The sequence below is a fragment of the Bufo gargarizans genome, chromosome 10, assembly GCF_014858855.1.
Source record: "Bufo gargarizans isolate SCDJY-AF-19 chromosome 10, ASM1485885v1, whole genome shotgun sequence".
Taxonomy (NCBI): Eukaryota; Metazoa; Chordata; class Amphibia; order Anura; family Bufonidae; genus Bufo; species Bufo gargarizans.
Genome location: NC_058089.1, coordinates 39,572,643 through 39,594,125, shown reverse-complemented (window position 1 = coordinate 39,594,125; position 21,483 = coordinate 39,572,643). Strand labels below are relative to the sequence as shown.

The following is a 21,483-nucleotide window of genomic DNA, read 5'->3' as shown; positions in this document are numbered from 1 at the left end:
GTGCTGCATGGAAATTGAATACTTCACAGAACCCAAATTTACAACCTACTTAAAAAAACTTAACTTTTAGTTCCAAGAAAAACTTAAATCCTTCCCTAAAATATCCCTGCCCTGAAAAGCATGCAACCACCGTCTTCAAAACTATCCCTTTACCACCATATAACGCTATTTGATCAGTCTAATATGCTCAAATGTGGTGACAGACTCCCTTTAAAGGATCAAGTATAGCGAGTATAAAGCGGGATCACACAGGGGAAAAAAAACCAATTGGTTTAGAAGGCTCAACCTAGACCAGGAAAAATTGAATATATGTACCACACAGAGTATACAAAATACTTGGATGGCCAATACGAGTATCCCCAAAACCACACCCCTAGATAAGTCAGATATACACCCATTAGTACCTACTCATACTCAAGCATGCTGCCTCTAGATCATTGCTAAATACCTTAATACCTTATCAGTGCATGTGTAGTGAAGCTCTCAGACCGGGGACAACCCCTCTGAGATCTTCCTTGCGCTGGCACATACATGAGGTTTCAGGGCCAGGCACCACAGCAGTGAGGGCGCCTGGCCCTGTCTATCTCACTGGGATGGAGAATAGCGACGAGGAGAGGTGGAGGTGAGTGCTGCTCCAAGGAGGCTAGACTAGCCCTTCGGCTCGCCAAGCACTTCATTTACCTATAACTAAAAGTAAGAATTTCTCATTTACAGAAAAAGGGCTATTTTTAGTCACTATGATCAAGCCTACCGGGCAGTATTCCTGGGTTAATTTGTTTAATAGGGTTGTTCATGGTGACAGATGTTTTTAATACATTCTTTAGAATGGTTACAAGGTAAATATCACTTTACTGAACCGCACAGAAATGTGTCTCTTCACAAAAACAGGTTTGGGGAATTTTTTGACAAACACAATAATACATATTGGAGCATAGAAATGAGGAAATTAGTCAAGAACTCTGGATGGGTAAATTGCAGTATATTCCAGAACATCTGTTATATTTACCTGGGAAGTTTCTGCACCCGCCGGCTGTACTCCCTTTCCTCCAACTTCCGCTGTAAAGGGTTGTGTTCCACTTGCGGAATCTGCGTGCAGTTAAGGCATCGGAGTGAGATTACAAATCTCAAGACGAGAAATTCACGAAGGAAATCTTGGAAAGACATCCTGCAGGGAAGGAAACCAAAAATAGAGACAGAAAACTCATATTTAATATCAGTTTGAAATAACTACAGTTTTGAAAATTATATAAAATATATATATTTTTTTAACAAAATACAATCTTAATGTCTATAGGAAAAATGCACACACTATGTAAAGTGATGCTGTGCACTTTCCTCATACCTTACTTCTTCTCAAAAGTTTATTTTAGTGATACATGCTTACCAGTTCCCACATTTGCACATAGCTCGCTCTTGTTATTTGCATATTATAGGATTGGAATTTAGGCTCCAGTTAAACCAAACGTAGTGCAGATGTTGAGTTTTGTAACCAATCTTATTACAGCTTTTAAAGGACTTTTCTACTGCTTAACTGTCCTCTGGATAGACCATCAATATCTGATCAGTGCGGGTCCGATCAGCTGTTTGAAAAGGCGCCGGTGTTGCAGTAGCACTGCGGCCTTCTCTCAGCTTAGTCTGACTCTAGGCCATGTGAAGTCATGATCATTGGTCCCATGGCCTAAGAGCAGCTCAACACAATTAAACACACAATGCTTGGTGAGCAGAGAGAAGGCTACGGTGCTTCTGCGAGCACCGATGCCTTCTCAAACAGCTGATCGTCAGGGATCTTGGGTGTCGGACCCCCCCACTGATCAGATATCGATGACCTATCCAGAGGATTGTCCAACAGTATAAAAATGTATTGGAAAGCCCTTTAAGCACTAATTTAATGCGGCACCCCCTTCACCGATTTCTTCTGCACTGTGATGCCCAAGCTGTCCGCTGTGCAGATAACTGCAGCACAGCATCACCGTGCCACCTTATTGTTCAGGGCAAACTTAAAAGGGGAAGATTGGTGGTGTCCCAGAAGTTGGAGCGCCACTAGCCAGAAACATTCTATGCCAAATAAAAATTGTAGCACAATACTCAACTAGTCATAAATAGCTTAGAAGGCCAAAAAGTAATATCCCAATAGTTTATAACCCCTCTAAGATGGATATTAATCACTATAATGGGCGGTGTAGTGGCAAGATTTAGCCTTTGATAGTGTATACAAGTTTGGTAAATATAGAGCCGCTTCCTATGGAGGATGGCTTCATAGAGTAAACTACATCTTACAAAATGAGATATCTGAGCTACTTCAGTAGGTCTTTATTCTTATATCTATTACACCTGTGTGTAAATTGCTGCCAAATTTCAAAGCAAAAGGTGCCATTTGAGGATTCTGGAATGTCTTCTCAAGCACTTACTGCATCAATGGCCAACATTTACTGGAGGAACTATTAAAAGTCATATATGATAGCAGGAGCTAGACAGATTACACTGCTGCCTGTGACATCTTATCACAAGCCTCCATCGACCCTGTAGATTACCAGTTGAAATCCCTGCATGCCCTGACAGGCTATATCCGTCGGTGAATGCTGGGAGTTGTAGTTTTATACAACGGTTGAGCCACGGCTTAAAAGACTACTAATATAAATCATGTGTCAGTGTAGTAGTACCCTGTATGAAAAGCACTCCTGCTATTAGAACTAGTGTTATTAGTGCTGTAGATTAATAAGTTCTTTTCACACTCACCAAAATTCACCATCCTCCATTTTATTTCTCAGTTCATCTCTCTGTGAAGGATCCACAGAATTCCACTCATTAGAGCTAGAACAAGACAATATATTTGAAGTTTAAGTCTTTTGTGAAAAAGCCATTTTTTATTACATGAAACATAGAAATCTATTCTGTTACTTACTTATCACTCCATGCTCCAGTCCACTCCACCTCGCCCCAAGGGTTTCTCATCCGAATTAGCTTTGTGTTCTGACCTCTATAGTTGACCTAAAAGAAAAGGAGATTTATCTTACTGAGTATTATCTTACCAAATTAGTCCTTCAGGCTGGCCATATACATGGGATAATCATCAGCTAAACACTTGTTCGGCCAAACAGTATCTTGCCCAATCCACCCCGACACTCGGTAAGGACGAGAACACTAAGTGTTGTGAATGAGAGAAGAGAAAGCCACTGCAGGACTCCTCAGGTGGGTGGCTTATCTCACCAAGAACAATAAGATCAGACAGTTAATGTTGGGTACAGTTGGGAGGCCCCCATACACATTAGGTGCTCAGCCAAAATTGTCAGGATCGGCTGACCAGTTTGAAGTATGACGTTAGACTTGAGGTATGGAATAGGTTTGGTGTCCAAGCTAATACTCCTTTTAAATAAAAGTAATGGTGATCTATATACCCTAAATAAAAGAAAGAAACGAGAGTGTCTATGAGCTACAGTACATTAAGACAATAATGGCGTAGTCTATGATTTAACCGTGCACATTTAATCAGACAGTGACCCTCCAGCTTTTCCTTTAGACCACACAGAGGTTTATTCAAACACCCTTCCAATAGGTTCTTGTAAGCAAATAAGATCAAGTCGCAGGAGATAGTAACACTAACAATATGATCAAACTCATCCAAGCCAGAAATAACTAACGGGGTAGCGGGATGCTGACATTGAGCTGCATACCTCAGCTGCGAGTATTTATAGAAAATGGAGCGTGAAAGGTTAAATTCCGATGGAATGGAAATGTCCCATTGTCATACAACTGATAAACATACTGTATTTAACTCAACTATCAAAGCCTAAACTGGGATGCAAAAAAATATGCCCATGCTTTAGGCACCGCTATTCCTCCCTTATCCTTAGCCAATTGTAGCTTATTCAACATAATACTAGGTACCTTCTTCTGCTAACTAAGTTCCCCCCAAAAACTATACAAATTTAAAAGATGCACCAGCAACCATTCAGGAGAAATATAACACTTGCAGCATCAAAGGTCATCTTTACCAAGTTTGCACGACCTAATACCGAAAGTGGAACGCTATCTTATGACTATCAGAGGATTAATACTCAAGAGTCACATATTCCCTAGATACCCAGACGTCAAGATACTTCAATTAAGTTACACAAGGGACCCCATTCTCTCAATATTGGGTAAGACCTGAGACTCCATTAATAGCTGAATTGGTCCAATTAATGAAAAGCTCAGAAAAGATGCCAAATGTATTGATCATTCATGTCCATGGCTCTAGGAAGAGACAACTCAAAATTGTGTAAGGACGATAAAATGGAGACCTGGGGGACATTTTTTAAGACAGCATTTTCCATGCTGGTCTCAAGTCACTGTGGGAGGAAGCACCAAAGTTATGTAGAGGCACAGACATAAAACATGGGTGCAAAACATAGGTGGGTCCATCCCATATAATTTGCACCCCACTACTGAGAATGGGAGAAAAGACTCAAGTAAAGTGAGCTGACCCCTCTGCCATTGATCAGCGGGCATGTGGTGTAACGTTGATGTAAACTCATTTTACAACTAGTAGTATCCTAAAAACATGTGGGTTGGTCATATACTGTATAGGATTACCTCCTTTGCTCCTGTAACAGAATATGCATGACCTTTGACGAGTTTCTTGAATGTTACGGCTTCCATATCGGTTGCACTTGTTATCTATAGACAATAAGCAAAATCAATGAAAGTCCAATGAAAATACCATCATCATACCATCAAATCATGTTAAGAGAGAAATGACAAATCAGGCATGGTAATCATAAATACTGAAGAATTTTCTCATAGAAGGAGTGGTACTGGACGCATTCGAGAAGCATAGTGAGCCTGTCTCACCAGTACATCAGATAGAATCAACGATCTCAGAACCTTGTAGGGATCATCATCATTTGGAAAATGAAGGATCATGATCATCATATAGTTATTTTCCAATGTGTTGACAAATCTAATGTGCTGATAATTTTTGTCCATTATCATTGTCTACAATATGGGAAAGAACAACTCAAAATCAGAAAGTAAAAAAATTAAAAGATGATAGCTAGGTTGCAAAGGTAGCCTACAAACCTATCAAATCAAAGCAATCATTTCTGAGATGGAAACAGAAATATAAAGCACAGTTCCAGATCCATCGCACAATGGACATCAGCAGCACCCAACAGACCCCATTGACTTACTGTATATTTGCATTTGTCGGGTTTCAACAAGGAACCTGTCATTTTTGGATGGGAAAAAATGCGCAGCATGCAGTGCTATTGTTCCCATCCGTATGGACGGACTCTCTGCCTGAGCCTCGGATGCAGATGTGCACAGAGCCTCTCAGTCACTGCTCTGAGGGGTAGGGGGCACTCCTCTCATAAGTATACCAGACTAGGAGTCCACTGAATTCTTTCATTGCTCACAGTAGACACAAGTCGCAACACTTTTGCGCCGTTTCGTCTCTTAGAAGTATGGACCGGTAGCTATAATATACTTCCCTAATATTAGAGAACATATATTTAGTTACCAGATTAATTCATGAAACAATTAAAATTCTGATATTGTTGCACATTCATTGGATTGGGGAAGATCTGAGAATTGTCTGAAATGAGTTCCCGCACAAATAAATGTCAAATGGTTTCATATGGTAGGCAGGTATGCCATAAAGGTCCTGGCAGAAAGACAATGGACTAAAGTTAAAGAGGACAGGTCACTAGCTTCCAAAAAGTATACCACACACCTCTCTTCAGTTACTTCGCCCCCATAAATGCACCAGTGGCACCTATTCCCAATATTGGCACCCTGTATTTTATAGGGCTGTGGTTTGCCAAGGGGACATCTACAGTCTATTCTCTCCTGAGGTTGATCACTTAGATGCTGTCCAATAAGTGTAGACAGCATCACAGTGGTATCTTCCCGGCCAGAGTCAGTATGGCTACCATCACCACGTTCCCTGTATACTGACTCCAGCCAGGAAAACGCTGCTCTGACATGGTCTGTGATTATTGGACACCATCATAGGGATCCCCAAGTCTCCACCTCAGGACAGAAGTGACTGTAAAATGCTCTGCCAATAAAAATGGGGGCAAGTCTCAAGGGGCCCAAAAACAATTGACACTAGTGAACTCATGGGAGCAGCATGATTTAAGGGAGGTGCATGGTTTACTCTTTGTAAATTAGGTCCTCTTGAATAATGTCCATGAGTTCTGAGGCATAACTGGTAAAAACAATCCTAGGGTTCACTTACATCAATCGAGCAGCCCATGAGGGATCCCCTCTCCAAAGCCTTTAAGAGAATGCCGAAAAGGTCTGCAGGAGGCTTCTTCAGCTCATACCACTCAGTAACGCCTCCTGTAAAGTCTTCAAAGCCTTCAGAAGTGCTCCCTCCAGAGAGAGCTTCATAACTCCCATTAGCCCTGTAAGAAATATGCATGATTGTAATCAATTGTGTATGGGTAGAATTCTAAGGTTTTACTATCGTACAATTTTGATAGCTGTTGAGTTATGAAATGTCCGATTCCAAGCACCAATATAAAAAGTATATCATGTTAGGCATTTTATATGTGCATTAGGTTAGTGAGCACTCATACTTAGCATAGGCCTTCTCCAGCAGTGCACTCCAGAATTCATTCCCTGAGGCAGAGTGTACGAAGACAAGTTTTCCATCCTTAACTGGGAGATAGTCATCAACCAGCACATCTACCCACTCGCCAAACTGCCATAGCTGTTAAGAGAAAGCAGAAGAGGCGAGTGAAGTTATGGAAAATTCGATCCAGCTGGTTTGCCAAATTACACAAAGAAATTAGCTTACTGACAATTTGCTGGTGAGATGACAGGGAACGGCGACCTGAGGCTACCATCTGGGCCTTTCAGGGGTTAATCAGGGTAAAAGAATAAATACTCACCTTATCCATTTGATCGCAGAGAGGTAGTCACGGCCATCTTGATTGAAGATACTGTGCGAAATCTTGCGTGGTGATGTCATAAGTCACCGCGCGGTATCTTCAATCAAGAAGGCCACAATGGCCTCTTCACATGCAAATGTATTTTTTTGTTTTTTACCGCCATTTCATGGAAAATTGATTAGTTACCACGAAGCACAAGGAAATTTGGCTTTGTGGCGATTCAAATTTTTCCTGAAATTCAGATCCAAGTCAATACGTTTGACTTCAATTCACTCAACACTAGAAAGTAGTCGCTATGTACAACATTGACTAATGGCACCCAAGTGCTTTTAGTATTGTATACAGCCATGCACACAGCCATTGCCTGTATTGCGGCGTACAAACAGCAGGTCCGCAAAACACGGGCACCGGCCGTGTGCACCCCGCATCACGGATGCAGACCCATTCACTTGAACTATCTACGCTTGCAATTTGTAATAAAGGTGTTACTAATTGAAGGCATGTCCCTGCACAGTCTAACACTGGCAACACTGACTGAATAGTGGTTCATTGCAGGAATCGGGTTGGACTGGGGTACTTAGGGCCCACCAGTGTAACTGATTCTGGGGGCCCACCTTAGGGCTCCTGCACACTAAGGCTACTTTCACAATGGCATTTTGGTTCTCCGTTTGCGAGATCCGTTCAGGGCTCTCACAAGCGGTCCAATATAGATCAGTTTTGCCCTAATGCATTCTGAATGGAAAAGGATCCGCTGAGAATGCATCAGTTTGCATCAGTTCAGTCACAATTCCGTTCTGAAGGCGGACACCAAAACGCTGCCTGCAGCGTTTCGCTGTCCGCTTGCCAAAACTGAGCCAAAGGGATCCGTCCTGGCACACAATGTAAGTCCCATTTTCTCTGAAACAATCTGGCACAAAAGAAAACTGATCCATCTCCCATTGACTTTTAATGGAGTTCATGACAGATCCGTCTTGGCTATGTTACAGATAATACAAACTGATCCGTTCATGACGGATGCATGCGGTTGTATTATTGTAACGGATCCGTTTTTGCTGATCCATGAAGGTTCCGCCCAAAACGCGAGTGTGAAAGTAAACTAACTTTGTTTTTCTATGTCTGTACCGTTCACTTCAACAGGTCCGCAAAGAAAAAAATAATAATAAATTACTCCGTGTGCATTCCGTTTCTGTAAGTCTGCATGGCCGTTCTGCAAAATAATAGAACATGTCCTATTATTGTCGGCATTACAGACAAGGATAGGACTGTTCTATTAGAGGCCGGCTGGCGCATGCACACTAGTGGAATTGATGCCGTACCCAAAATGGGCATTGCAGTGTGCTCTCGGCCGGACCTAGGGATGATACAAGGGAATAGGAGGGCGGGCAAAGGAAGAGGCTGGGGAGGAGTAACTGTTAAAAAGGCAGAGCAGCCTGGGCACCTACACACGGAACACCCCCCCGGGCACTTGCGAGTGCTCTTTTGCATATGAAAGAAACGTCTAGAGAAAATAACAAAGGTACCATTAGAATCATGTATAGGTGTGCTACAGCGCCATGTAAGTGCTGTATATGGTCATATGGAGGTGACAGACTCCCTTTAAGTCAGTCAGAAACAAGACACATGCAGCGCACACCAATCACTCACTGGACACATGTGGCACACAAGACACTTCTACATGGCTCACATGCCACTGATATGTCACATGCTGCACATACACCACTGATACATAGAATATATATAGCACACACCAATCACACATAGGAAACATGCAATGCACACACCAAGACATTTATGCCTAACCCTATTAAGTGTAGCACACAAAGGGTTTGTCTCACTTCAGTAAATGGCATTTAGCATGCAGTTAATACAAGGCACTTACTAATGTATTGTGATTGTCCATATTGACTCTTTTCCATCACATTATACACAACATGTATCCGTGGTTATGACCACCATGTAATCCATCAGCGGTGGTCGTGCTTGCACACTATAGGTAAAGGTATTGGCCTATGCGCACTTCCAGCCTTTCCCTATAATGTGTAAGCACGGCCATCACTGCTTGATTACATGGTGGTAATAACCACGGATACGTACCGTGTATAATGTGATTGAAAGGAGGCAATATAGACAATCACAATACATTAGTAAGTGCCTTGTATTAACCACATGATAAATGCCATTTACTGAAGCGAGACAAACCCTTTAACCCCTATAAGCATAAATGTCTGGCATGAAATTTACCAAATCCTAACCTCCTCATATTGTACATAATCTACATTATAAATAAAAGGGTTGTCCTACCATAATGAACTATTGTCTATCTACAGGATAGGTGATAAATATCAGATTGCTGGGGGTCTGACTGCTGGAACACCCACTGGTCATGAAAAAAGGGGTCCTGAGACATTCAACTACATTACCGCCAATCTATGTACACAAGGGTCTTAAAACCACGTTCCCTTGATCATGGCGGTCCCAGCAGTCAGACCCCCATCAATCAGACACTTATCACCTGTCGTGTCATAGCTGTTGGACCTTTTCATATTCTCAATCCTTAAAGGTTTTCTTTGGGTGTAAAAAAATAAATAAAAAAAATAAATAAAAAATAAAAAATCAGGCGCAAAATATGTGTCAAACTAAAATAGAAATGCTCGCCTGTTAAAAGGGGGCAAGTGTCCACTTTTCTAGTTATCCGCTATCACAGGTTCGGCGATAACTAAGTGATTCGTGGGATCTGAACACTGGAGCCCCCACTGAACCCCCTTCTTGATTGAGTGGCAGGTCGAGCATATGCCCTGCCTCTTCATCCATTCTCTATGGGGTCGCTGGGATGGCCGAGTACAGCGCTGGCTATTTCCAGTGATCCCAAAGAGAATAAATCGAGCAGCAGGGCATATGTGTGGCCTGCCACACCATCAAAAAGGGGGAACAGGACCCGTTCCTTCGATCAGTGGGGGGTCACAGAATTGGACCCCACTATTCATATAGTTATGCCGTATGGTGTGGAGAGGATAACTTGAAAACCTGGACAACCCCTTTAAATCCTCCACCAGTATCTCTTTACATGGCAGCAGTGATGCCTGTAAATACGGAATATCATCACTGCCTCCATGTAAACCATCCGTATCAATACTGGAGAATATGACGCACTGTGCAGAATTTTTCAGTCATAAGTCCAACCCCCTTTGCAGGTCACAACCTTTAACAAAGCACAAGCAAAGGTGCTAGAGGAGCAACGTGAGCAAAGGGCACAAACGGAGGGTCATAACTGAAGCAGAAACATTAGGGTCACCTGAGGCAGGGTAATAGTGTGGATCGTGGAGCAGGGGTAACTGGAGAAGAGGCAATATTAGTGGTGCATTTAGAGTGGGGGCATATGCAGCTGGGGCATTTATGGGGGCACATCTAAAGCAGAGGAATTAGGGTCGCCTGAGGCAGGGTAATGGTGGTGATCCTGGAGCAGAGGTATTAGGGGGGCAACTAGAGAAGAGGCAATATTAGGGGTTAATGTAGAGTGGGGGCATCTGGAGCTGTGACACTAATGGGGGTGCACCTTAAGCAGATGCATTGGGGGGACCTAGGACAGAGTCCCCCCAATGCCACTCTGAACTCTGCAGAGGACAGCACACATACACAGATCTGTGTCTGCTATAAACAAATCACCCATTTCCGCCTTACAGTCTCCTACAGCTCACTACTGTCACACACCTGAGAAATCAGCCCAGCACCGCAGAGGAGTCCTTCTCTCCAGAAACCACAATTTTCTAACAGCAGGGAGGGCAGGAGGATGGCCAGACATGTTCTCTCCTCCTTCACAGCCAGCAGCCCGGGAAGCTTAGAAGATACTGCGGGGCCTCCTGTACAAATTTACACCAGTAGGAGGCTGCATCACTGTGCGATACTGCCACCTAGTGGCTATAATATTTATCTCTGCTGAGAAACAATTACTCCTCCGTCTTATCTACGGGCGCAGGAGACTGGAGGCCTGTCGAGGAATTCCCCGCCTCCCCGGTGGGCCGGTCCGAGCCTGTCCGTGTGCGCGAGTGTGATCCTCCGTTCTGGTCTTGCAGAAGCGCACAGCATTATCATGATTTATTATGTGCTGTGCCTCTGTTTGACCTTACAGATACAGAATTATACTGACAGCTTTATGCCACTGATACTGTAGAAGTAAGGTCAAGCAGAGGCACATAGCATTATAAATCAGTATAATGCCCTGCGGTCCTGCAAGACGAGCAGTTTCCAGAATGGAGAATCACACTTACACATGGAGTGTGATTCCCACAATAGACTTGTTGTGTACCCAGTGTGGGGACACACTTCCAACTGGTAACACCTGTCTGGACCTTCACTAGTCCACTGGATAGGAGATAACTAACTGATTTCTGGTACCCTCACTGATCCCCTGTCCTGACAGGGTGGCAGGATCTATTGATTCTCTATGGAACTGCCAGAATCAACTCCAAACTGTTATCTGTATCATTGATCACAAAAGGTCAGATTGAGATTGTAGTACACGGTGTGTATGTAAGGCCTGTATTACACTGGCTGAGGGTCGGCCTGATCATTGCCAACAAGCATTTGTAGGGATACTTGCTAGCAATGACCTGCCTTATAAAAGTGCCGACGATTACCCAGGCAATCGCATCTTTTATGCTGAAAGCAGATTGTGCTGTCTAATCACGCTCTGCTGATGGCCAATACGGATTCTGCATGGGGACAATTGATGGCATTAGCGAAGGAGGTCTCCACCGACCAACAGGCGATGGTCGGGAAGGAACGCTTCCTACCTGACAATCGTATTGCTCATCTGTTAGTCTAATACTGCATAACGTTGCTGCCAACTTTGGGGCATTTTGGGAGTCGTCTCCACAGAGATTTCTCACTGAGGATCCGGCTGTGCCTCTATGTGACTATGGCTTTGTTTAAATCTCTAGTAGAAAGGGGAAGGTCTGGATGTATCTCAGTTTAAAAAAAAAAAAAAAAAAAAAAAAAAAAAAAGAGAACAATAGATATGATGGATATTTGCATTTAAAAACAGAAGTACCTGTTGTTTTCATTCAAAACCAAATAGTATTCCATGCTTTATGCTGTTTTTAAAGAAGATCAGCCAGGTTTTAGTATGCATGTGCAGTGCATAATGCAAAGTACAGTGTACAGAGCAAATGAGCACTATAGATGTTATACAGTGTATGCCATAATGACGAAAGAGAATACAGGGAAGGCAAATGGCTGCAGGTAGATTTGACTTTGCATTGCACCAAGTGTTCCTGTTAATTTAAGTAAATGAAATAGTGCCCTGGAGCAAGCATGTTTCACATGAAAAGAAACCAAATCGTTGCACGCTTAGGCAGAATAAACGGGTATATAAAACCCTGCGACAAAGGTGCAACTGTGTATACTATACTTGGCACTGGGTACCTGCATGGGGCAACATTGTGCTATAGAATTCTGCATTTCCGTATATTCCCCTATAGGTATGAATGCCTTGCATCACGTAAAATGACCTATTGCTTAACTAAACCCTTTGGTGAAACCACAATCGCACAGCAGTGCTTCTCGGAGATCTCTGCACGGTCAGGTTTCATCGGCTTTGTTTGGCATTTCCAGCACGCAGAGTACAGATCTGCAGAAAGTATATGGGATTCATACTCTGCACCCTGGAGAAGCCAAGCAGAGCAGATGAAAACCGTCAGTGCCGTGGAACTGCACAAATCATGATTTCACCAAAGGTTCAGGTACCCTTTATACTAATGACCTATCCTCTGCATAGATAAATGCAGACGGTATCAGCAGCATCTCACATCATCGACTTTTATTGGGACTTCAAAGCAGCAATATACATAGCAGCAACGTTTCGGCCGATATACAGCCTTTGTCAAGTCTGTTCACATTGTGTTACATCCATATATTTATGGTAAAAACAAGTGCGCCACCCCCATCCAGATCATCCAATTGCAGGCAATGGTATAAACTGACCAATGAGTATTCTTCAACCCCTCATTAGCCTAATATACCTCTATGTCTCACCTGAATGTCAACCAATCACACAATCAGTCAATCCCATCGTCACATGACATCCAACATCGCTTTGTACCATGTGTAGATCATAACAACCATTACGGCGTCCCTCACCGCTATGTGCGCATGTATGCACAGCTGTCCAATCAACCGTGTCATAGTCTATGTTACCTCCGATGCGTCCGTGGTTCCGCCTCTCAGCACCATGTCGCTACGTCCTCTGCTGTCAACGTCATTGGGCCGAGACAAGCGGTCCCGGCTACATCATTACAGCGCCGACGCACAACCATCTGACCTCACAGAGGGCGGCCCAAGGTTGCCGCGGCAACCAACAACGCCATCGGAGGCATCCAGGTTTCTGCAAATACCCCATAAACATAAACTCCGATCACCCCCTATGTATGAATAGCCCAAAGTTATAGCAATCCTCACTATATAGTATAGATTGTAGGACATAAACACCAAACTACACAATTATTCCACATAATCCAGCAATGTCAGACCCATGAGTGCAATCAGGGCACACTATATGTGTCCCAATATCAAGAGGCACTGTATATGCCCAATATCAAGAGGCACTATATACATTCATTTACATATAGCTTAACCTATACCTTAATTCTGTATTGCCAAAAGTACATGCAAGCATAATCATCTACTCCGCCGTCCCAACAAGACAGAATTACCATATACCCTCCCTCGGATGAATCATGGAGGGGAAAAAGGCCACTGTATGTAAAAACAATATACAAAATTGTACACCCACAAAGACATTACACAGCAACAACTCAATCAATAGTGGAAACATTGAACTCAATGATTAATCCATAAGGTTGGAGTGACTTCAAATTGTGTATCCATTTGCAATCTTTTTTCCTTAAAATCTTATTCTTATCGCCTCTCCTTCTAAGATACCCTACCCCATCTATTGCCCGAAAACGTAATTGATTTATGGAATGTCCACACTCAAAGTGCTTTGCTACAGGTTTATCGATCAAGCCTTTCCTTATTGTACTCTTACGTTTATTAATCCGCTCTCTTAATTCCATAGTTGTCTCCCCGACATAAATGAAACTGCATGGGCACTGTATTATATAAATGACGTCTCTAGATCTACGAGTATAATATCCTTTCAACTTGTATATTTTGCCACTGTATGGATGTGGGAAGCTCTCACCTCTCATGATGCCACTACAGTTGCAGCATGAGAGACAAGGAAAATTCCCATATTTTTTGGAGGGCCAATAGTAGTTGTCTATCCAAATCTTTCCCTCCAACATCTACCTTCACAACTCGATCTTGTGTGCATGTTGGGGCCCCTTTTATATGCCATCATGGGGGGGTAATTCAAATTCCTTGATAGTCGGCAGACCTCAGGATCTGCCATTTTTCTTTAAGGAAAGTGTCAATTTTGCCACTGTCCTCTCCATAGATGGACACAAAAGGGATTCTCGTCTCTATTTTATTGTGTGAACTCATATTGGGAGTGCCCTTACGCTTCATATGCGAGATTCTCTTTTTAGTGCGTCCAATCAATCTCTTGGGATATCCTACACATCTCATCAACATGTTTTTCAAAAACTTCATCTTCTGACACAATCAGACGTACCCGTAATAATTGGCTCCATGGCAACGAGTCAACCATCTTGTGTGGATGATTACTATCATACATCAACAGTGTGTTTTTATCAGTAGATTTTTGAAAGAGATCGGTTTTAAGAACGCCCTCCTGCAGATAAACCCTAACGTCCAAAAACTGCAGCTCACTGCTTGAAACAGTCACAGTGAACTGAAGTCCCTGGACACCAGAGTTCAAGTGTTGGTGCAACTCGTCTAATTCAAGAATGGTACCCTCCCAAATCATAAAAAGGTCACCGATGTAGCACCACCAGCACAGGACTCTCACATAATTTGAGCAATATACCAGCTGATCCTCAAACTCCGCGTAGGTGGGGGCCACATTGGACCCCATGGCCACCCCACGCTTCTGCTGGTAGAAGGTGTCACCAGAGGAAATAATTCCTCCTTAGGACAACCTCCAGGAGGTCGAGGATCATCCAGCACGCCCCAGGAGAGAGACCCGTGCTGGCCAGGGTCACATCGATGACATTGAGCCCATATGTATGGTCAATAGATGTGTACAATGATACAACATCAAAGCTAACTAACAAAAACTCATTAGGCAGTGTAATCTCACTCAATTTGGTCAGGAAGTGTCCCGTGTCCCTAATATAGGAGGGGGCCGAGGTCGCATGGACACGCAAGATCTTATCCAGAAAGATAGAGACGGTGTTAAAGATGGAATCCCTGCCCGACCCAATAGGTCGGCCAGGGGGATCCACCAAACTTTTGTGCGATAAGAATAAGATTTTAAGGAAAAAAGAACTCAAATGGATACACAATTTGAAGTCACTCCAACCTTATGGATTAATCATTGAGTTCAATGTTTCCACTATTGATTGAGTTGTTGCTGTGTAATGTCTTTGTGGGTGTACAATTTTGTATATTGTTTTTACATACAGTGGCCTTTTTCCCCTCCATGATCATCCGAGGGAGGGTATATGGTAATTCTGTCTTGCTGTTACGGCGAAGAAGACGATTATGCTCACATGTACTTTTGGCAGGACAGAATTAAGCTACTGATTAAGCTATATGTATATGAGTGTATATAGTGCCTCTGGATATTGGGACATATACAGTGTGTCCTGATTGCACTCGTGGGTCTGACATTGCTGGATCATGTGGAATAATTGTTTAGGTAGTCTGGTGTTGCTGTCCTACAATCTATATTGTTTAATGTGGATTGCGATCACTTTGGGCGGCTCATATATAGGTGGTTGATCGCAGTTTATACCTGTGGGGCCTCTGTAGAAATTTGGATGCCTCCAATGGCACGGTGTATTGCCGTGGCAATCCTGGGACGCCCTCTGTGAGGTCAGATAGTTGCGCGTCGGCGCTATGATGATGGAGTTGGAAGCGGTTGTCGCGGCCTGATGACGTCAAGAGCAGAGGACGGAGTGACATGACCCTGAGAGGCGGACCCACGGACGCATCGTAGGTAACAGACTATGACGTGAGTGATTGGACAGCTGTGCATACATGCGCACATAGCGGTGAGGGACGCCGAACGCCGTAATGGTTGTTATGATCTACACATGGTACACAGCGATGTTGGACGTCATGTGACGATGGGATTGACTGATGGTGTGATTGGTTGACATTCAGGCGAGACAGAGGTATATTAGGCTAATGAGGGGTTGAAGAATGGTCAGTTTATACCATTGCCTGCAATTGGATGATCTGGATGGGGGTGGCGCACTTGTTTTTACCATATATATATGGATGTAACACAATGTGAACAGACTTGACAAAGGCTGTATATCGGCCGAAACGTTGCTGCTATGTATATTGTTGCTTTGAAGTCCTAATAAAACGATGTGAGATGCTGCTGATACCGTCTGCATTTATCTATCTATTCTGGCCGTTGGATACAGGGCCATTGTTGAAGTTGGTATAAGCAATAAGGACCAAGTGGTGCTGCTTCTACATTTTGTGTATTGCTATCCTCTGCATAGGTCACCAGTATCTGATCAGTGGGGGTCCGACACCAGGGACCCCTGCTGATCAGCTGTTTCAGAAGGCACCAGCACTCATAGTAGCACCATGGACTTCTCATAGCTTTCTAGCCTAGGAGAAACTAAGAAGTGAATGGGGCTGAGCTGCGATACCAGGCACAGCTGCTGTACAACGTACGGCGCTGTGCTAGGCGAGCTGAGAGAAGGCTGTGGCGCTCACAAGCGCGCCAGTGCCTTATTAAACAGCTGATCAGCAGGGGTCCTGGGTGTCAGACCCCACCGATCAGATACTGATAACCTGTACAGGGGATAGGCCCACCCTATTCCTGACCAGGAGCATTTTACATTTATCTTGTACATGGGCCATGATGACTGCCACCCAGAAGGATCTTATGTATCCTATATATTATTCTGGTCTACTAAAAAACCCTTTCAAAAGTTAATATAAAGCAAAAACAGTAAAGTCATTACAGATCAGCCGTATGTACAAAAGGCAAAGAAAGGACTACATTGTCAATAAGCAAAAGAGAGAGAGGCAGACCCGGAACGGTTAGCTCACTTCTCTACAGCTCTTGCTGACAGTCAGGGAGGTGCCTCCCATTGTCAGGAAAGTGATTCATCTGTGTGAGATGCAGGACGGCAGCTATACCAACCCTTCATGTGCCGGCAGCTAAGCTTCTATCAGCCTTCAGAACTTTTTGACAGCGCGATCATTTAGTCTTGATTTACCCGTTTCTACTTCAAAAGTAATAACCTTATTAACCATACAGCAACACAAGTTATGTGGAGAGAAGAGTAGGCGTATGAAGCAAAATTTGCTGTCACAATAGTTAATCTCATACGTCTCCACCCAGACCCTCCTGTGGTAGCAAAATAATAGGGACAAAGAAAGGAAGTCAGAAAGCACATAACACTACACGCGTACACCGCTCAAGCGCCCAGCCTGTAGTGGTATACCAGAAGACCACTAAAGTTTTTTCAGTAAAACAGAAAATGAGTCCCTTGCTAGAATTAAATAATAGAATGCAAGTAAGGCCTCATGCACATGACTGTATCCATTTTGCAGTCTGCAAAAATATGGATGTGGTCAGTTTTGCATCCGCATTATTTTTGAAGCCCCATTGACTTCAATAGGTCCACATTTTGCAGACAAGTATAGGACATGTTCTACATATTTGTGGAAAGCACACACAAAATGTCCACCCCAAATGTATTGAAGACAATTAGTCTGCAAAAAAAATGTGGACAGCACACAAACCAGATCCATATTTTGCAGATCTGCAATTTGCATGGTTGTGTGCATGGAGTCTTTTCCTATAAAAGTATGGGGCACATTTAGTAGGACCGCGTTTTAGATGCCAGTCTGAAGAAAGACCTGAGCTGGCGGTGGTTTCGTTGAAGTTATGAAGAGGCGCCGGCCTTTTCATAACTTCGGTGGATTCTCCGTCAGTTCTAAATGTAGGACATCTTTCTAGCTGTCTTTCTACGCCTGAAACCCCTTCCCCGCCATGCCCCCAATTTTAGACCTGGTGTGAGCGGGGAGAAGTCGCAGACTGCAGTGAACTAACTGTTGCGCCACAATCTGTACCTGAAATACGCCTAATTTAGGAGTATTTGAGATTGATAAATGACCCCCTACATCTTCTCAGCTCCTCCTGCTCTACAACGTGCTGCCGATTGCACTGCATTTTCATGGTGACAGGTTCACCTTATGCCTACAGCACTGAGCTATGGTTCACTGGCTGCAGTACTCTGCTGAGCACCACCCAATCAGTTTCCTCAGAATCTTGTGAAGCGTCAGTTTCGTCACCAAAACACCCAATGATGTCAACTCATGAGTCATGACATGTCAAAAGTTACAGAACCGACAGTGACCCTTTAGTAAAGTAGCAGTTTTAGTGTATGGCACATGTCCTATGATGACTTCTAAATTAAAATGTTCCTAGCGTTGAACCAAGGCAGTGTGATCATCTACTCAGGACCTCAATCTACTGGTTGAGTACCTAGGACTTACAATATGACATGTGCAGGTCTTTGTATCTTGGTTGGAATGCCATATTAAGGTGGAGTTGTGGAGATTAAAAAGGTTTTGATACCAAACAATAATGGGTGTGAGCCTGAAACATAACACCCTCAGCCATAACCTTCAGTGAGATCATCTGTTCTCTGCATTCATTTTACATACAAATGGTAAATTAGACAAGAGTCATCTAGACAAGTAGCATTCGCCGCTCACCACTTATTAAAGAAATAGACTGTGCTGTCACTGGGATAGTGGCATTTCTTCCATCCCAGCTTTACCTACAGGCCATAGATGCATGGTTGTAAGCATCCAGGGCCATCTTCTTCATTGTGGCCTTATCTAAACACTGCCTTCCCTCTCGTGTTGTGCTGTTGTGGGTGGCCAGTCCATGAGACTATTGCCTTGGATATGACTGGTCAGACTGCATGAAGAGGGTTGGTGTCCTGGGCAAACCCCAGTTTTAGTGAGAATATTTCTTGTCCCATCTGGACATTAACTGCATGTCGATAGGATATGCCATAAATGTTGGGTAGGTGTAAGTCCCACCTCTGGGACCTGCTCTTGTATCAAGAATGGGGCCCTGCTGTGAATGGAGAGCACACCACACATGCACAGCTTTCTGTAGGCACTTCTATGGGACTTCTGAAAATACCCACGTGCGCTCAGTCAGCTGTATTCAGAAGTCCTATAGCTTGCGCTGCTCCGTTCTTGAGATAGGAGTGGGTCCCAGAGGTGGGACTTGCACCTATCCAACATTTATGGCATATCCTATCTATATGCCATAAACGTCCACATGGGAAAACCCTTTTAACAATGGCATTATTTTAAAGTGGTTTTATGGGACTTTTATACTGATGACCTATCATTTGGATAGGTCAGGCATGGCCAACCTGATGCTCTCCAGCTGTTGTAAAACTACAACTCCCACCATGCCCTGCTGTAGGCCGATAGCTGTAGACTGTCCAGGCATGATGGGAGTTATAGTTTTGCAACAGCTGGAGAGCCTCAGGTTGGCCATCCCTGGGATAGGTCATCGGTATCTGATCAGTGGGGGTCAGACACCTGGGACCCACACTGATCAGATGTTCGAGAAAGCAGCGGTTCTCCGATGCGGCCTTCTTTCTGCTAACCAAGCACAGCGCCGTACATTGTATAGTGGCTGTGCCATGTGATTGACAAGGGGGACTTCACATGGCCTGGGAAAAGCTGTGAGAAGGCAGCGGCACTACTCCAAGCACCAGAACCTTCTCAAACCACTGATCGGCAGGGGGCCTGGGTGTCGGACCCCCGCTGTTCTGATATTGATGACCTATTCAAAATATAGGTAATCAGTATATAAGTCTTAGAAAAACCTTTTAAACGTACTTTTAACATTTTTTTTGCGGTGACATCACATGGCCTAGGAAGAGGCCGCAGCCCTCAAAGAGTGCCGGCCTCTTCTAACAATCCCGGGTGTCAGACCCCCGATGTTCTGATAGATCATCAATACTAATTACTGCATAACCCCTTTAAGGGCTTATTCACACAAGAAAATTTTAACTTGTCATAGTTCAGTTAATGAAAAACTAATGTTTTTTTGTCTGCAAATCTCTTAAGCCCTTACATTTTTTCTGTGAGGAGGTCAGTTTTTATAGGTTTTTCACATACATGACAAAAACAGACTGTCCTTCAGTGTGGTTCAGATTTTTTCCCCCCTATCCATTGACTTGAATGGGCAAGTCCTGTGTGAAAAATGTGAAATAAAGAACATGCTGCAAGTAACAACTACGTGGCACAAACCCATTGACCTGCAGTACCCATGTGTGAAAATCACTATGGCTGAGGCTACACCTAGACGTTTTGTAGCACTTTTAATTGATTTTAACTATTGAGCAATAGCAGTAAATGAAGTTGTATGCAGTCTCGTGCACTCCAGTGGTTGCTCGAGTTAAAAAAAAAATCAATAAAATTGCTACAGACAGTCTAGGAGTAGTCTTAAAAGGTGAGGATACCAGTCATTACCTGGAAATGGAAGAGTCCTGCGTAATTCTGCTGAAAGCTCTGACCATGAGGAACCACTCGGTGGAGGAGAGTGTCATTTAATGTCAAGGAGGCAATAGCAGCGAGAAGCCAACAGTCACCTGGAAAGAATGAGCAAAAGAGAACAAACAGTCTTAATATGAGGTTACAACAGGAAACATTCCTGGTATTTATGGCAACAGTGTGAAAAGGTGAAGAAAGGCAAAAATGTGATTATCAGATCTGCTATCATGCTGAAGAAGCCTACGCTCCGATATCTCTGAACCCATAACCTGGCCGGCTGATGGCACATAAAATGGTTAATGTGTCCCTTCTGTAAGCCATCTTGGCCCGTGAAAAAGGGTCACATGGCACACCTTTCACAATTATACACTTCTGAAAGGGAGAAGAAAAGAAAGTTAGCCAAAAGCCAAAGTAAATAAGCAAATCCATCGCAGCAATCTATTGCAGGGTGTGCCCTGGTTTGCAGTTTGCATTGCCGTGGACCTGTACACAGATTTGCCCCATTGTCTTTCAACCCAAAGTTAGCAAAATACCACGTATTTCTGTGCTGAAATCTGTGCTGAAATTGTCAGTGCTTGCAAATAGCCCTATTCACATTTAAGGGATGTGGACTACGAACAGATTTCAGGTCGGAATAAGTGGCAAAATCCATGTGCAAATCCCATTGTGAGAACCTAATCTATAGAAGACAGGCCAAAAAAAAAATGTCAAAGCACAATATACATATATATATTTTTTATAAATCAGGTGAAGCTCCCATTCTTATGAAATTCAACATTATATTACTGTTCTGTGCTGGAGGAAAGAGCCGGATGATCAGACAGTCTGACACACTGTATACAGGATCGAAATAGTTTTCCAGTACGTCTTCATCTTCTTAGCAACCATTAATGGTAAAGTATTTGCCAGTTAAAAAGGGGTTATCCAATGAAAAACATTCTACATTTTTCTAACCAGGATCTGAGTA

At 43.4% G+C, this 21,483-nt stretch overlaps 1 protein-coding gene across 1 annotated transcript in view; it reads right to left on the bottom strand.

Moving 5' to 3' along the window:
• Positions 1 to 1,002: 1,002 nt before the first annotated feature.
• The window catches only part of LOC122920046 (calpain-1 catalytic subunit-like), a 40,538-nt gene continuing 20,057 nt past the window's right edge, over positions 1,003 to 21,483 (bottom strand). The window contains exons 4-10 of the mRNA XM_044269256.1: positions 20,496 to 20,614; positions 6,561 to 6,694; positions 6,218 to 6,386; positions 4,573 to 4,656; positions 2,903 to 2,988; positions 2,737 to 2,811; positions 1,003 to 1,165 (exon numbers count right to left, since the gene is read on the bottom strand). Coding sequence (XP_044125191.1) covers positions 1,003 to 1,165; positions 2,737 to 2,811; positions 2,903 to 2,988; positions 4,573 to 4,656; positions 6,218 to 6,386; positions 6,561 to 6,694; positions 20,496 to 20,614 — 830 coding nt within the window. The remainder of the gene's footprint in view (positions 1,166 to 2,736; positions 2,812 to 2,902; positions 2,989 to 4,572; positions 4,657 to 6,217; positions 6,387 to 6,560; positions 6,695 to 20,495; positions 20,615 to 21,483) is intronic.